The 18,160-nt window shown below is 43.7% G+C and overlaps 2 protein-coding genes across 2 annotated transcripts in view; one reads left to right on the plus strand and one right to left on the minus strand.

Moving 5' to 3' along the window:
- The window catches only part of INVS (inversin), a 156,825-nt gene extending 144,227 nt beyond the window's left edge, over window positions 1–12,598 (plus strand). Inside the window, 5 exon segments of the mRNA XM_056857869.1 lie at window positions 700–1,513; window positions 2,183–2,418; window positions 6,429–6,512; window positions 12,467–12,545; window positions 12,547–12,598. Of these exon segments, the coding sequence (XP_056713847.1) occupies window positions 700–1,513; window positions 2,183–2,418; window positions 6,429–6,512; window positions 12,467–12,545; window positions 12,547–12,598 (1,265 nt within the window).
- Window positions 12,599–14,009: 1,411 nt separating this feature from the next.
- TEX10 (testis expressed 10) overlaps window positions 14,010–18,160 on the minus strand; it is a 62,120-nt gene continuing 57,969 nt past the window's right edge. The window contains exons 11-14 of the mRNA XM_056857987.1: window positions 16,652–16,732; window positions 15,772–15,953; window positions 14,894–15,104; window positions 14,010–14,123 (exon numbers count right to left, since the gene is read on the minus strand). Coding sequence (XP_056713965.1) covers window positions 14,010–14,123; window positions 14,894–15,104; window positions 15,772–15,953; window positions 16,652–16,732 — 588 coding nt within the window. The remainder of the gene's footprint in view (window positions 14,124–14,893; window positions 15,105–15,771; window positions 15,954–16,651; window positions 16,733–18,160) is intronic.

The following is an 18,160-nucleotide window of genomic DNA, read 5'->3' on the forward strand; positions in this document are numbered from 1 at the left end:
ACACAAAGCCAACTGGGTGACCTTGGGCAAGTCATGCTCTCTCAGCCTCACCTACCTCACAGGGTGTCTGTTGTGGGGAGGGGAAGGGAAGGTGATTGTAAGCCGGTTTGATTCTGCCTTAAGTGGTAGAGAAAGTTGGCATATAAAAACCAACTCTTCTTCTTCATTGTCAAAAACACTCACTGCTCTGGGGCAGTGACATATTGGTAAAACGTTGTCAGGGTTGCCACCCCTCTGCTGGTTGGTAGTATTGCCACCCTTCGCTGGCAATCCCCAGGAGGTTTTTGTAGGCAGAGTCTGAGGATGGGGAGCATCACTGTGCTGTGGCATCACTTCCGGTTGAGCAGCCAGAAGTGACATTGCCATGTCTGCTACATTCTAGGAATTCACCCAGTGTCTATGGTAAATACCATTACAGGCTTGGGAAATTCCTAGAGCATCACAGACATGGCATTATTACTTCCAGCTGCTCAACCAGAAGTGATGTCATTATGCTCATGTTGATGGTTCCCTCCCCCATCTCCCCCCGCGCGCTGCTCTGTAGAACCAGGTGGTGCTGGAGAGTGGGTGAAGGAGGTTGCTATAGCAGGCAACCTAGCATCTTTTGCTGTTGGGGCTCTTTTCAATGAAAGAAGGTTATATTAGAAAATTAGAGATAAGATTATTTCCTCTTAATGATTTTTCTCTGTGTCCCCTTAGATCGTTCCAAGGCAAACGACAAAAGTAAGCCTGTCTGTATCACTTCTCATCCCATTAAGGAAAAAGATGGATCCAAGCATCAGGTTGTAGCAAAGCATCAAGCTGTATCGGCTACAGCTGGCAGGGATGGTAGAAAACACAAGGAAACTCTTGCGAAAGCAAATGGCAGCTCTGTGCATGCCAGCAAAAGGCACATCCCCAGCAATAAAGCTGCCAGCTCCAGGGAGAAACCAGAAAATCAAAGTCCGTCAATAAATAGCAACATCAACCATTGTGAAGAAACGCCAGCATGTTTTCAAAACAGTAACTTCACTAATGGAAGCACAAAGAATTCGAGGCAGTGTGAAGTGGCACTTAAAGGCAACACAGAGCTGCTGAAAGCAAAAAGCAAAGAGTTAAACGCTGAGAGGTGGTCTCCCGCTGGCTCCAGCAGGCCTGGAAGCACCAAGACAGGAAGTGTGAACATCAGAAGGGACCCTGGGAGGGCTGCCTTTACACAAACCAAGGCAGCAAATGAGGCTATTACCAGAAAGGCCTGCCCTTTGCCGCTTAACAGTGAAGGGACTGCCAGGTTTGTGCCCAACAGACTGCCAATGGGCAACGTCTCCAGAGACAACACTAAACGGAGCAGGCAAGTTCTGACTGCATCCAGGCATGCAGAAGATCCGTTGGACTCTCTTCAGCACAAGAGCACAAATATTGAACTTATCCCCATAGCGATCCGGATGCAGGTCATAGAGAAGGAAAGGGCAAGAAAAGAGCTGTTCCAGGAGAAGAACTGTGCCGCTGCCATTATTCAAAGGGCATGGAGAAGGTAGGGGAGTGTTCCGTTTCTTCCTTTCTCACTTGTTTCACTGGAGTTACTTTGGATTTCCTCAGGAAATTTAGTGTGGGGTTTAAGCTTGAGATTGTGGCAATACTTTGAATGGCCAAGCTTGAGGCTGGGTGAAATCAGCCTGGAGCTAGTGGTTCAGTGGAGAAGCTGGCCACTGTGATGGATGCATGAGCTTGCCCTTCACCACTTTGTGTGCTAAAAGGATGCCCCAGGCAAAGGAGGCATCATCCTCTTTCCCCATAGAGATATTGTAGGGAGGGCCAGGTCTTCATGAGCTGCTTGGAGAGATTATTAGTCATGAGCATTCTGATGGCATTGTACCTTTAACGTGGGGCCATGGGTCAGTTGCAGGGTACATGCTTTGCATGCAGAAGGTCTCATGTTCAATCCCCGTTAAAGGACTCTGATAGTTTATTATTAATTTCTGCATCTGGAATTTACCTCAGCTCTTACTCTGCCTGTCAGCATAATTAAAAAAGAAAAGAGTGTAGGCAGAACAAAACACAGAGGTGAATTAAGAGAGGAAACCTTTTTTTTCCACCAATGAGTCAGTTGTTTTCCTAGTCACTTACCATGTAAACTGGTTCATGGGGTTGGAAACCAGTCACCAAACCTGAGCCTTATTTTCGCTTTCTCTCCTCTGTGCAGCCACCACTTAAGGAGGCGGTTCCTCCGGCTCCTTAGTACTAAGCATCAGTGCAAAGAAGATAAAGACAAATGGCACCAAGAGACAGCTGCCTTTTGCATTGAGGTCGCTTGGGAAAAGCAGCTGAACCGTACCTCACTGAAATCAGTTTCCCTGGGCAAAAACGTCAAATCCATGAACAAAAGCAGCTCAGCTGTAAATTCCACATTCACGCCATCTACCCTGAAGCAGATATATGGTAAAGCTGCATGTTGTTGGGCACTTTGTCTGGGGGGGGGGGAGCATTCATATGTTGATAATAATCTGAAATTTTGGAATGTGCTACTGGCTTCATAAACCTACCAGAATCTGAAATCCATTTTTGCATGCAAATGTGATCCATCTGTTCAGTGTTGTGATGCTCTCTGTGAAAAGATTTGAACACCCTATAACAATTGTTGTTGTTTAAAAATTATCAGGACAGAAATGATCCTGAACAGATTATTAGGACAGATATATCATTATTGTCCTACTGGTCATGGAGTGTAATAAGAACTGAACTATATCATTATTGTTAGCCATACTAGTGAAATGGAATCTCAGTGGCTGGAGACAGTCAGCAAGGGATAGTTGTCAGCACCATACTGCCTTTCCCACTTGAGTCTTCCTGGGTTATTTGGACGCCCACAGTTGGATGTGGAATGCGGGACTAAACTACCTCCAGGGTTGCATCCTAGCACACAACATGGTGTCTCAGAAGAGATGCCAAGGGCTGAGAGGAAAGGCCAGGAACGATCTTCAGATCTCTCCTTGTCCCTCCCCCCGGCTTCAGAGTTGATGGCGTACTGCAACCACCACCAAGGGTTGACTAGAGGGGGCTGCCTTGGACTTCTTCCCTCCCGCTTGAGGTAACGAAAGGCCCCTGGATCACTCCAAAGTGGTCATGCCAAGTAGCGTACAGCTGGGGCAGCCACAGGTGAGAAGGAACCCACTCCCTCAACCCCTCTTTCCTAAGGCCAGTCACCAAGCAGACCGGGGCAAACTGGACTTTCCTGAGAGGGCTCAGCAATGGGGGTCAGTTCGAAAAGGAACATTGCACAGGTGACTAAGCGCGTTGGTTTAGGAGTTCAATCCCCAGATTACTCAGTTACAAGGGCACAGTCAGAGCATCAGGTAATCCTAATGCCCCTATCTCACACTCCCCTAATCTAGCTATGCCACCCTGTCTGGTCTTCTCTTCCACCTTCTTCTCCCCCCTCCCCAACGGGAAGCCAGAGCCAAGCCGGGCCCCTCAAGTCCAGCCTCAGCCTCTTTGCAACTGCCAACAGGGTTCCCACGGCAATGGAATCCTTTCCGATTGTTTGACCTAGAAAACAGGGCGCAATCCTGCAATTCCCTGGCTTTACACAGCCAGCCCTTGGCTTAGAAAGCCCCAGTTAGAAGACTGTTCCAGGACATGGGTCTTGGTCAGATTCCACAAGGCAGTTTTTACTTACTTCAGAACTGCTTTTTTACAAAACATTGGCTTGGATGTGACTTCCATTTAGTGAGGAGCCTTGTTCTGGTGGATGATTCCTTAGTTAGTGGAAAGAAAACAATGGATCCAACCCATTGGATCTCTGGCTGATAATACCTTGGATCAGTAGCTTTTGTCCCAGGTAGGAAAAGTAGCTCCTCTTAATGATTTGAAAGATGCCCACTCTCCCTAGGTTATCAACTACATAAAAGTGACATTTCCACAGGACAACATAGAAGTATTTGTCAGTAGGTTACTTTAATCCGTGACTCCCTACTAAACCTAGCATTCTTCTGGATGATGGTGTCTGCTCAAGAAGTATGTTGAAGTTAAATTGTAAAGGGATTAGGGTTAGGAGACTGATGAAAAGTAAAGCTTAGCCATAGGGTATCCCTGCTGGAAGGCTCATTTGCCTCAGAACAACCAGTTGATGAACACGGGAGTACAGATAACACCTGGTCAGACTGTTAGTGTCTTTCCAGCATCTCTGGCCGAGATTCTTCCGTCTGACACTTCAGATCCTTTAAACTAGAGATGCAGGGTGCTGAGTCTGGGGTCTTTTCTCAGACTTTAAGGCATCTGGCCCAACGGCATCTCAAGGGGTGCCATCTCTGTCCCTGACCACTATCCCTTGCCACCACTGCCTTCCCCACAACTCCCTGGAACCAGAGTTGATGGGCTGAAAGCTAGAAACGCCTGCCACACCACACGGCGCAGGAGCCAGGCAGTTTGCTCTGAAGCAGTTACTAGCCTGTTCTCAGCCATCTGAAACTATGCTTAGAGGACCATCATTGCTGGTATGCATATTTTCCTCAGAATTCCTGGTTTTCCCCAATACTGTGTGTGTGCGTGCATGTGCACGTGTGTGTGTGCGTGCGTATGTGTGGAGGTGGGTTAACACACAACAGTTTCCAAGGTGTCCAATCTCATTGAATATTCTTAGCTTCAAAGACATATCTTGATCTTTAACATAATCACACTTTTATTCTATTATGGTGTTGCTGCGCTTAAGTCAGCATTCAATACATCAAACCTTTAATGGCATAAAAAAACAGGTTAAGGCAATACAAAACTTATCAGGTTCAATAAAATACAGTAGTAAAAAAGCGTTATAAACACAGGTATCGTTTGCAATAGACAAGCTATTGCTTGTCAGTGCAGAGATTCATAGTTAAAATTTTGCCAAATATTCGGCAACTGCTTCGGTCATGTAGGGGCACTTATCGGCTATTAAGAGTTGGGTGGTCCTCTTCGCTGGGTCAGGGAAATTCATAATAATTGGGTCTATGAAGCGATTTCTTAGACTAGAAAAGAAGGGGCAGAGCAGTAAAATGTGAGTTAAAGAGTCAGGTTCAAGGAGACAGTATTTGCATAATCTATCTTTATTATGAAATCTCCCGAAAAGGACTGCCGAGGGAAAGACATTCAGCCTGGCGAGCATAAAAGCCTGCCGATGAAGGGGATTGGTGATATCTTGAATGTAAGGGGCTCCCCCTGGGGTATAGGTCGACAATCCTTGAAAACTGGGGGAGCATGTCATCCTGGAGTCTGCCGATATAATCTGTTCCTCAGTATCCCTTATTCTTTGCCGGATGATAAAAAGGATATGGGACTCATCACAATTATTTAGAGAGTCTAACTTAATTCCTAAGGAATTAATTTTCAGCCGAATGTGCTGATACCACAGGGAGATGTAAGAATCTGTTAACATGTCGTACAATTAAGTGGAGGGATCAGAGCGGAAGTGGATATGTAGCCACAGCTTAGCGGTGGCAATCCAAGCTCTTGTGGATGGAAGATGGAGGCCAAACTCTTTGCAAAGAGTGTAAAGGTTAACCGAACTGGGTAAACCCAGTATTCGCCGCAAAAAGAAGGTCAAGCTGCGATCAACATCCAAAGTAAGGGCTTGGATCCAAACGGGGGCTCCATAGAGTAATTGATTGGAGACTTTCAACATGTAAATCTGAATAGCTGCAGGAACAAACTGGTGTCCGTCTTTATAGTGAAAGCGTGCCACCGCTTGGGATTGACTTCTTGCTGCAATAGTCGCTGCTTTCCGGTGGTGCGACCAATTGAGGTTGTAATGAAAAAGGAGGCCAAGGTATCTGAAGGACTTGACTTGTTCGACTGAATTACCGTCGATTCTCCATGTATGGCGCTTCCAGGTTTTAGAAAAAATCATAATCTTTGATTTCTCAGAATTGATTATTAAGTCATTCTGTGAACACAGAGAAGGCGGATAAAAGCCGTTGGAGGGCAATTTTAATGATGGATAGGAGAACGGCATCGTCCGCATAGAGCAGAAGGGGAACTGGTAAGGAGTTCATCCTAGTTACAAAGTTTTCGGACGTAGATAAGTAAGATGGTAAGTCCAACAGAAACAGATTAAATAAGGCCAGAGCGAGTAGGCAGCCCTGCTTCACTCCTTTGGAGATTGGGAAAGTCAGCATTAAAACACAGTTTGAATTAATAAATGAAACAAATTGTCAGAAAAGAAAAAATATTTTTTGCTGACTATACATGTAAGAAATGCATTCAGAAAGATGCAACAAACTACTTGCTGATCTAAGTGCAGGAGTGGTAATGGGATTAAATTGATGAGATTATTTTGTTTCGCCATTTATAAAAATTACATTAGAACCTTCTTTACATTTTAAGATGTGAACATAGCACGAGAGAATGTTTGTAAAAACATAAATATAAGAATGCTTATTCTTCATAGCTTTTGAAAGCTGTTTTCCTTGTCTGTAAAGGGCGCTCTCAAGAGGGAAGAGTGTATCATCCAACCAGACCTCCATCCTCAAAGCATAAAGTTTCTGAACTACAGATGCTATCAGGTACAGTTTGGACCTGTGTATTGATTTTATTGGAACACTGAAATGAGGGAAGTGCCGTGGCTTTTCATGCAAGTTTTCAGCAGTAGCATTTCAGCAGATTTTTGGGTGAGGGGGGCAACATGAAAGGGGCCGAAAGAATTGTTTGCCCATTTAGAGTGAGGACTGTGTTTGGCATCTAGATGCAGGCAAGGAAACTACACAAGGCAGGGTTTAAAATATAACATATTTGTATGACCTCCTCACAGGTTCCACATATCTTTTTTCTCCATCTTAAAAGAAAGTAAGCCTTCGTCTGCTCAGCTATGGGCTTGTTATAGGGACAAACGTCTAAACACCATGGAATAAACTAGACCAGCGTGGTGTAGTGGTTAAAAGCAGTGGCTTGTAGAGGTGGAGTCTGATCTGGAGAACCGGGTTTGACTCCCCACTCCTCCACATGAAGCCAGCTGGTTGACCTTGGGCAAGCCACATTCTCAGCTCCACCCACCTCACAGGGTGTCTGTTGTGGGGAGGGGAAGGGAAGGTGATTATAAGCTGGTTTGAGTCTCCCTTAAGTGGTAGAGAAAGTCGGCATATAAAAACCAACTCTTCTTCAACAACATAATGCTGATCCAGAAAGTACTGCTTGTGTTCTCATTTGGTTTTGTGATGTCATCATGTAACCAAATCTTACAGACTACATAGTGCTATGACATCATCATACTTGATCAACTGGAACTACTTATTCCAGGGAGGGTCCAATTTTTAAAAATAATAATTACAACGACACCACACCCAGACTGTGAAAAGGCAATGAACTTGAGTGGGGTGGGACATTTTGGACATCTCTAAAACATTACCTTTGCCACCATAATTGAAACAAAGTGTTTGGTGTAGCCCTACTTAAACAGAACAATAGCCAGATAAAAATAAGCCAATTTAATTTCCTCCTCATTACTAATCAAGCTTATTCATCCATTGATCAGGTCTTTGAATGTTCTTCCAAAGTGTTAACCATTCACACTATTAAAAAGCATATCATGTCCCTGAGCCAGGGATCCTTGACCACTGAAGGAATAAGAAGCATTGAAACTAAAAAGTATTGACTTTCAAACTGAGATTTTGGGGTCCATTTCTAAAGCTTTTTTGAAGGGACTGGTTTTAAGGAGTGTTCAGCGGATACATCCATCAGCTGTGTTTTGCCCCATGTCTGATTCATGAAAGAAGTATGGAAATTACACTAAAACACACAAAGTAGCTGTGGACATCTAGCTCACAGTTCATGTGGATCTTGCTACATAACAAGTTGTGCGCCATTGGGTTAAATTGTAAAAACCGGAAACCAGTTCTCAACCAGAGACAGTAACATGCTCCTTCAACAGGAATATTATGGAATTTGATAAAAAAAATTATTAGTACTGTGAAATGCAAAATTCAGTTTAAGTCATATACCAGTGGCCCTAAAATTACTCCTTGCTAAGACTATACCACTTTTATATGGGACTTTATTGGGCCAACCTCCATTTAGTTTTGTTCCTCTAGAAATGGTTCCAAGTTTCTAAGCGCTATTTTCCGATTCCCGGGAAGTGTCTCTAATGCTACCCTATGCCTAGAAACAGGGTTATTAAGAATTGAGGCAAGGGTAAGTCTTGCTTCATGCATGGCTTAAGCTTAGTCATTGCACCTCTGATATTACTTCGTTAATACTTAAAGATGACCATTGTTCCACTTGGCTCAGAGCCATTCATCAGAAGGTGTTCATGCTGGGTTTCTCACCTGAGTCTCTCCAGATAATAATGGCCTTGGACCAAGCAAAAGCCATAGTCAAGCAGAGAATGTTTGATACTGAGACAGAACAATATTGCAATGGTTCCATATTTTCTAGCTCCCCCGAGAAGAGATATGTGGCTTTGCCGGTTCCCTATTTATCGAATTTGATAGTTCCGGCATATAGAAGAGTGTTTTCAATGGCCCGATGTGGTTCCTTCCCTTCAGCGGTTCTGGAGGGCCGTTACAAAAAGGTACCAATGGCAGAGCACATCTGTTCGTGTGGTACCAGCAAATTGGAAACAATCGAACATATCCTGTTGGGGTGTGGGTTCTATAAAGAAATTCGTGATAAGTATTTACAACCCCTGCTACAGAGACTTTCAGGTCTCTCAGATTGTCAGTTAGGTAACCTGCTTATAGTGAATTCTAATCCTCAGGTTTCTCTTGCATGCGCCAGATTCCTGGCTGCAGCGGTTAGGATCCGCAAAGAACTCAAGAAGGAAGATTAATGGGTTCTAGGTTTTCTGGGTCTGTGTTTATGCATTCTGTCTTATAGGGGTTATTTTTTAGGTATATAGTGCAAAGTATTGTTTTGTATTGACAGCTGTGTATTTTGTGTGTGGGGCTATAATGGTCTCACTTGACTTATGCTGGTTATGTACCTCAATAAAGTAAAACACATATGCCAAAAAAAAAAGGTTAAGTCATAATAAATAAGTTAATGAGTGAACTTAAAAAAACCCGAGTAATGTCATCCCTTTTGATTAAATTCCAGTATCAGGCATTAATTCCATGTGCTGATGCAGAAAAGTTGATTTGATCTCTCTTCTTGCTGCTTTCCAAAGGTCTCCAAGCCAGAGCTCAATGCAAGTGCAGATTTATGTTCTAATTACTGTCAGATTTCTCTGTGCTGGGATCACAAAAGGCTTCTTTGTTGCGCCATCCTGAATATAACTTGGAGAATTATCAGAGAAGTCTTCATCTGCCGACTTTCATACAACTGTGATTCATCTGAAAGGGGCTTTAGAAGTTCCCAGTAAATTCTAATCCATCGCCTTTGTGTTTGTTTTTCCACCCAGAACATATACCTCCCGCCTCTGGAGGTATTTTGGGGACTCCAATCAGAGGGCTTTGGCTGTCTCAAGTGGCCTTTACCTTTTCATAACGTGGTGATGAGTAAGACAATGATAGGGGTTTTGCCCAGGCTGTTCAGCACAGTGCTGACTTTCACCCACCAGATGGGCAGCTTTGGCCCTGTCTAAAAATGCCAGGAGATTTTCCTTCATGAATAACAATGAGAACGTTTTTTTTTAAAGTTCAGAGCTGTCAGTGGTTAATTTCCAAGTATGTGTTTGACATATGTTTTTAGAGTTGATTAGAATGGACTCTGTCTGACATCTGTCAGAGCACTGCATTTAATAGTCATGCAACTTGTTGAATGTGGAAGTCGGCATGGAAGTCAGATGGGCTACTGTGGGCTTCAACTTTTAAGCTGGAGCAGCACTGCAAGTTTCTCTTCTCTGCTGCGGCAGTTACCTCGCACAGTAGTAGCCGTTTCCGTAGGGATGGGGAGGAACCAGGTCAGTTAGTAATATGGGAAAAGGCATGTTTGTTCTGCCTGGAGGAATGCGAAGAAGAGGCCAGGCCAGGCCCCTTCTACTCAGGCCCCTTCTACTCTTGCTCGTGTTTCTTACTCTCACCCTCCCCACTTTTATTCCAACAATACCCCCCTCTGAGGAAGTCAGGCTGAGTCAGTGACTGTGCCAAAGGAGCTTGAGTGGCTTCAAACCTGGTGCGTCCAACTCTCTGAGCCCTGCATCACACTGGGTAGCTGAGAAGTGGTGGAAAGCAGGAGAAGGGGTTGAGGAGTGCAGCTGGCTGCGAGTTCAGCACTTTTACAGGCCAGGATACAACGTGCTGCGCTGCGTATCGAGTCTCTTGAGTGCTCTCTAATGCAGCCCCCATGCTGTCAGGCAAGATGCTCCTCAGAGGCCGTGGGAGGGGCAACTTTTCAAGCAGATTATTGACAGTGATGTAATTAGAGGGAAAGCAAACAAGACAGGCACACACCCCATCCAGGGCATATGCAGAGAAATTCTGAGCTTCACAGGCTACCACCTGCTGCCTTCTAAAAGAGAAGCTTGCATTCAAGTTGATGGTTAAGGCATCTAAACTTATGTCAGTGGCAGCCACCTAAAAGCCACAGGTAAACTTTTACTGAACATAGTAAGATCTTAAGAACATAAGAAAGGCCCTGCTGGATCAGACCAAGGCCCATCAAGTCCAGCAGTCTGTTCACACAGTGGCCAACCAGGTGCCTCTAGGAAGCCACAAACAAGACGACAGCAGCAGCAGCAGCATCCTGCCTGTGTTCCACCGCACCCAAAATAATAGGCATGCTCCTCTAATACTAGAGAGAATAGGTATGCAGCATGACTTGTATCCATTCTAACTAATAGCCATGAATACCCCTCTCCTCCATGAACATGCCCACCCCCCTCTTAAAGCCCTCCAAGCTGGCAGCCATCACCACATCCTGGGGCAGGGAGTTCCACAATTTAACTATGTGTTGTGTGAAAAAATACTTCCTTTTATCTGTTTTGAATCTCTCGCCCTCCAGCTTTAGCAGATGATCCTGTATTCTAGTATGGGAGAGGGAGAAAACCTCCCTGTCCACTCTCTCCAAACCATGCATAATTTTATAGACCTCTATCATGTCTCCCCTTAGCCGCCTTCTTTCCAAGCTAAACAGTCCTAAGCATCCTAACCGCTCCCCATAGGATGCTTTCTCTAGTCCCCTAATCATAATGTAGCACTATCTCACACCTAGGTGAGTGTGGTATCAAGACGAACAAGTTGTGATTATTAAAGATTGTTTTAAGAGTTGTCTAAGGCTTTGAATTAACTTTTTGGGGGTTCCTGTGGCCATTTTTTCGTATCTGCAGTAGCTGCAGGGAAAGGGATAAAGCCGTCAGCCACACCACACATTGGGTAGCGTCATACATTGCAGACAGAGGCACAGGGCTGCTTTTTTAGAGGCACTGATGCATTTTCCACCATGAAGATCCAGACCTTTTCCACATGGGTGTTTCTCCCCCCCCCCCCCCCGCTTTCCCTCAGCATCATAGGGCATTTATGCCCCTCTCGGCTTTGACATTTTGGGAACAAATTTCAGATTTTCCTGGTCCTGCCCACATGGCAGCCAATACAGATTGTTAAAATGTTATAATGATAGTATTCGATTGCCAATTTAAAAAAAAGAAACACAGAAAAAGCCCTGGCTGTGTGTGTGTGTGTATGTGCGTGGGGGTTCTAGCACTGCTGGGGGACTGAGGCAGGGAAACCTCACTGTACGACTGAAGGAAAACTGAAGCAGCCATTTTGTGGCTGGCTGTGTGCTTCCTGTGGCAGCCATTTTACGGATGTGCCCACCACACGGTATCAGAATTCTACAGGTATCTAAAGGTCGGGGATCCCGGGACTAGACAATGGGGACACAGTAAAAAGGAGAGTAAGCTGTTTGGAGAAAATACCTTGCTGATTGGGGTTCTGTGCCCATTTTGGGAACTACTTTTTACCGTTTGAGGCTTTCATCTGGGTAAGGCAAAATTAAGAATAGAAAAACGTCAAGTATGCTTGCTTCTCTGACCCAGTGGCTTTGCTTCAACATGAAATGTTTTTACACTCAGCTGCATCTACTTTCACAAACTGAAAACTTTAGGCCTTTCCCTCCATTTCCTGAATTATCTCTTTTACTTCCCCTGCACAAACTTTTTCCAGGGAACGCAAAAGCTTCCTCAACATATTAAGAGGACTAAAATATCACAAAAGATGTTATTACTTAAAAGACATGTGAAGTTCACCATCAGAGGACAAAGCCACGGCCACAAACAGATAGCTTTAAAAGGGATGGTCCATCATTGGCTACAAGGAAGGCTCCCTACTGAGCTGCAGTAAACCTCTGAAAGCCAGTGCTAGGAGGCTGCGGAGGGGCAGGCTGTGGCCTTTATGTTCTGCTTGCACTCTTTGCAGGGGCATCTGGATGGCCCATGTGAAACAGGATGCTGAGTGAAATGGAGTGCCAGTTTGATCCAGCAAGGGCTCTTTTTTAATGCTCTTACACTGTTTTCCGTTTTTTCTAATGGACCGCTATGCCTATCTGCAACACGTCTGTTTCTGACATTATTTTCTGTTTTGTTTTGCAGCAAGTGGACTGCAGTATTTGTGCGTGCTGGAGAACACTGGGAAATTTAAGCAGTATTCATATCATATGAGACCCTCCACCAGTCAAAACAAAGTACACAAGATCAAGGCATGAAAGCAAGGCTAAATTATAGCTCAAAGGAAAATCAATTCTACATGGACATTAAAATTGATTCTGAAAACAGCATTTTCATTCATGTTATACCTGCCTGTGGCCATAAATAATGTCATGGCATAACTAATTATTGCTTAAGTGGATATGGAAGTCCACTTTCTGACACAAATCACCCACACACACACACACACACTCGCACACTAGGGAAGAGGACTGGTGAGCATCCTTCGAACCAGGAAAGAGCTGCGCTAGACCCAGAAGCTGCTGGTTGTGGGAACTACAAATCTCCAGGCAGGCACACAGGCCGTACAAAGACTCACAAAACAACCTGGCTGCCCAAGTGACAAAGAAGCCTGAAAAGCATGGGTGCTTTACAGAAGCGTTAGAGGACCCACATGAGCTTCAATGGGGGAGAAGGGAGCCAGAGAGGAGGCCATGGTGCTGCTTGGAGTAGGGCGCTGCTAACCCCTTTACGCCATGCCTGAGGCTGAGAAGGTCCAGAGCAGTTTCCTTGGCCTCCTTGACTGAGCAGCACAAACTGGAACGCTTCTCTCTGTTTAGATGTAAAAAACTAGAGCCACCTTTCAAAGTCTGAGTACGTGGTTTATTTGATTTTTTGAAACCTGGTATTGTACTAGATCAAAAACCAGTTTACTCTAGGCTTGCTGAACAATATAAAACCTTATTGCGCTCTGCTTGTTTGCCCTTTGGAAAGCAAGCAATTTTGAACCAGTAGCATTTAAGGGTACAGGTGCTCTTAAAAAGATAATATATATGTCACCAATGCCACTTGAACAGATGAAGCTGCCTTATACCGACTCAGACCACAGTTGTCTCTTGTCTGGTGTGGTCTACTCTGAGTGGCAGCAGCTCTCCACACACTCATGTCTCCCAGTCCTGCTACTTGAGAGCCTTCTTAGAGGCAACCATCTTGGGTGCCTTGAAGCATCATACTGGAAGTACAAACGGCACCTCTCCAGATCCACCTCTGTGACCTATGAGGCTAGTGTTCAGATCTGCAAGGAGGCAGGTTGCTACTGCTGAAGTGATGTGCTGAGCCACTATTTACACGCAAGCCAAGCTGAAGTTGCTGCTTAATGCAGTAACAAAAAAAAGTTAATACCTTTTAGGAAAAATACTGATGTGTCTACTTTCTTTTAATATTCTATACAGAGTCGTTCAAACTAGACATTTAGATTATCTTCTGTTCAGAAACTGGGATTGGCCTTTACTGACTACCGTGGCAATAAGTTGCTTTCCAAATTCCATGCTCAGGACCAGTTTTTAAATTTCTGTATCAGGGCAACAAAAGTAACTTTTTTGGTACCAAAATGCAAACAAATTTTAAAAACTTACTTTAATTTCCACACAAAAAATGATATTTTGCATCCGTAACAGAAAACGCTTTCTGCTAAATGCAGATGTTCTGTTTAATATACCGTGTTAACGGCACCAGTTCCTTGGGGACGAGAGGCAAGGCAGACGCTGGAATAGTAATGAAGGTCTGTCAGCCACTGCTCCTGGGCATCGCCACTCTTCAGCGCCTGCCAATCAAAACACACTGTTATAGCTTGGGGTTTTCACACCATGCAGCTCAATGCTCTGTTTTAAACAGTGGTTTTTTCCATCATACTGTAGGAAATAGGCTAATCTATTAAGCTACATAACAGTAAAGGCTTTTTTGTCTTTGCGCCAAATGAAGGTTAATGTTATTTATGGGTAAAATAACTGAACCGACTTGGAACCAAAGCTTGGAGACTTAAGAGTGACTAAAAAGAACCATCACAGGCTAGCTAGCTTTCATAAAAATAAAATGTGAAAACTTCTGAGATACCCTCCCCACCCAAAATGAAAATGCTTGGCAGACAACTTGAGAATTGGTCTTGGGGAAAATGTAACAAGGGAAATGAAGCCTCAGGTGGAAATGAAGACTTAGCTTCCAAATGTGGGCCCCAGGCTAGGGCAGGCAGGGGTCCACTAGCAGCTTACCGGCTGCTGCAGAGCAGCTTGTGTGGTTCCTAGAAGACCCAGGAAGAGACCGTGAAAAGACCTGCTCTAGGCTCCCCCACCTCCACACCAGATTTTATTTCATAGGATTTATCTCCATGCTGCTTGGCTCTTCGTAGTCTACATCCTGTTTCTAGGACTGATCAAAACTCACTAACATGCAGGGGAGTCGCTCGGGATATTGTTCCTTACTCAAAAGTAGCTCTCATTAAAGAACAGGTTGGCAACTGGTGGGCTCGGGCCAGTTGCACACTCATGCTCACACTGCAGCGAAGCTAAAATACAGTGAGGAAAAATGGCCTCCTACCATGATATCCTTGACAATCTGTTTCACCAGGAACTCATTGGTCACCATATGACTTCGAAGCTGCCCATGTTGCATTAACAACCGAAGGAGCTGGGCGAGGACAGGCAGCTCTTCCCGATGGACTCTGCTCACTTGAAGACTCTGCAACATCAGCCGCAACACTCGAGGCTGGGTGGTTAGCAGCGAAATACAGGAAGCCCACAGTACATCCCTATAGGTAGCGGATGAGAGCACAGACAGAGACCATGAATAAAAACGAGGGCACCCCTCAATTTGATACAAGTTTCTTGTACCCAGTCCATCTCTCTGTGAAAGAACAGGTGAACAATACAGACTTTGAATGACACATTTCTAAGAACTCAGTGGATACAAAGAAAAGAAAACCAAGTTATCACAAAAAGGTTACATACTGCCAACACAGAAAAAGTTCAAGCTTCCACTACACAAAAACATCTGAAATTAAATTATACTTCTTACTATGGAAAAAAGCAACTCCTAAAAGGCATCCCAAATGAAGAACACTCTTATCTGATTTACCTTTTGCCTATTTTGGGCTAAATTCAATTCAAAAAATGGCACATTGGTATTCCTGAAAACTCTTCTAAATTATAGTGAGTTCAAGGAATGGGCTACTTAACAGCAACAGTGTCTTAGAACAAGGACACTAATAAAATCCAGTATCTTAAGTGTAATTTTTCCGGTTCTTAATGAAACCACAGGCTAAATCCAAAGATTAAGGGGACTGCTTGCTTGGATACAACTGGGTCCACAGACTGTACCATCAGGCACAAACAGAAGGTTTTTTTCCAAATGTTATTGAAGCGGCTGTTACAGATGCAGATGTTTTCAGAGTTAAGTACTAATGTTAAAAAGCTTACCTCTTCTGCAGGTGTTCTTCGTCTTCTCTCTCTATCGTTAGGATGAGGTAAAGAAGGCTGCAGCACAAAGAAGCCAGGAACTTGGAGAGAGTTTCATTAAGGAGACACGCTTGATCCAAGAGCTTACTAATGGCACACAAAACAGATCCAGCCGTGCTGTCAGGTATTACAGTCAGCCCTGCCTAGGAGAGAAAACAAATTCATTATCTTTCACACCTCTTGTGGCTGTCCAAGAGGGCAATTCTAGGAATAACTTCCACTTGCCCTTCAAACAGTTACATTTTTTCAATATAAAATCTGCCCTTCCCTTCTTATGGACTTTGAGTTGCACTGATATCATCAATAATGACATCAGTGCAACTGATCTGGTGCAGCATATGAAGCTCAAGACACGGCATGAAAACAGGCCAGAAAAATATGGTTGTACGAATAAGGTACACTGCAGCATTTGATATCCTGGGGGCCAGGGATTACATACATAACAAAGGCACTGGCCATCTTTTGGCTGAAGAGTAAGGAGGAGTAATCCCGATTTTAAACTCAACAGCAAATGGTATGCCCTCATAGCCATACTGTTTCATACAGGATGGATCAATGAATACTGGTCAAGGTGACACTACTTCTACCTTCACGTTTAACTTAGTGGGTACAGCTCACTGGTTTTAATATCTGCAAAATATGAAAATTTCTGCAATAGCTTATAAGGTGAAAAACTATTGCCTAAGCATTAATACTGGTTCTAATAATTGAGAAGTCTGCAATTCAAACTGAAGCAGGCAAACATATCCCTACACACCACCACAATGAATAACTGGACTGGACTCAAATGAAAACATAAGAACAGACTTGAACATAGAATGCATTTAAAAATACTACCTACCAGGTAGTTACAAATGCCACTTTGGACAATATCTATACACTGGCTTCGAGAAGGTACGGCAGACAGGCATTGGCTCACCATCTGTTACAGTAATAAGAACAAAAAAGCATGCAAAGATGTATTTGTTTACTATGAACACACAGTAGGTCTCTGCTTGAAATTGATTCAAACACACTGTCTATTAATCCATTATTAGAACATGAAAAACAGATAAGTCGCTTCCAGATGCTGTTTTAGGAATAGCCTGCTTCATCATCTCTATTGTCCCCTCTATAAGCCCTGAATCTGATTTCTTGATCACTGTAACTACAAACACAGAACAGAAGGCAGGGAGGGAATGGGTTCAGCATTCAGCCTGATCAACACAGAGCCTATATTAGGAAAAACACTGCATTTTAAGAGTTCCTAATGACAGCAAGTGAACAAATGCAAGCACAGCCTGTGCCAATGTTAGGCTGAACATTGGGGGGGGGGGGTAACCTCGGAAGCAAACTAATTTTTAAAAAATATCAATACACACAAAGTTGCAATTTTGGGCATTGCAACTCACAAGAAGGTAGCTTCAGTTACATTTCCTTACCACATTTTAATTTGAAGTTTTCATACAAAGACAATAAAAATAGGTAAATTAAAAAATCTAAAGTATTTTGCTATTGCGCACTGCTATAGAATAGATAAATACGAACCCTCATGAGACAAAGAACTGACTATAGCATGAACAAATTGCTCCTCGGCTGTGGTCAATATTGAGGCTACTGATCCAATGCTAATGAATATTTCTTGCTTGAAATAGAGAATAAGTTCCTCCTTCTATATTATCAAATTGTAAATCAGGCTGATAACTATATTTACACATCTCATTAGGTTCAATTTTTTAAAAAGACACACGATTTCCCAGGATCTCTAGAAGAACATTATAATATGTACTAAAAAGGAAATGATGATGTCATGTCTGGCGTCCTTTATGGAATGGTTACACCTGTTAATACACCAAATCTTTCCCTTCTATCTGTGCATGGAAGTTTAGCAATAAGGAAAGGTGGGACGGGTTGCCAGTCCAACTGCTTTTCCTTTTCTCAGTTCACTGAGAGTCTAAAACACATTTGCAGGGAGAAGCCTCCTAGGCCACACATATTTCTATGCTGCCACCTCAGAACAAGACCACCCGAGACAGCTCACAATATAAAACCATAAAATAATACATACAAATTAAAATAACTCAACAGCAGCCAATCAAAACCAACAAAAAACCAACCTGCTCTATCAAAACTAAAACGATCAGCTGGCAAGAACAAAACACAACCAACCACAAACTATCAGTCTAAGATTACAAAAACAGCTAGGGGACAAGCAAAGATGTGACAACCACCCCCCCAGCTGATCCTCTTCCCCACATTACCTCCACTTTCCCTCCGCCTTGCAGCCCTCACAGCTTCTCATCTTCCCTTGCTTCCATCCTTCACCCACCTTTCTTCATTTCTCTCATCTCCCACTATCCCTCCAGTCCTT

Source organism: Euleptes europaea, chromosome 11, assembly GCF_029931775.1.
Source record: "Euleptes europaea isolate rEulEur1 chromosome 11, rEulEur1.hap1, whole genome shotgun sequence".
Classification (NCBI taxonomy): Eukaryota; Metazoa; Chordata; class Lepidosauria; order Squamata; family Sphaerodactylidae; genus Euleptes; species Euleptes europaea.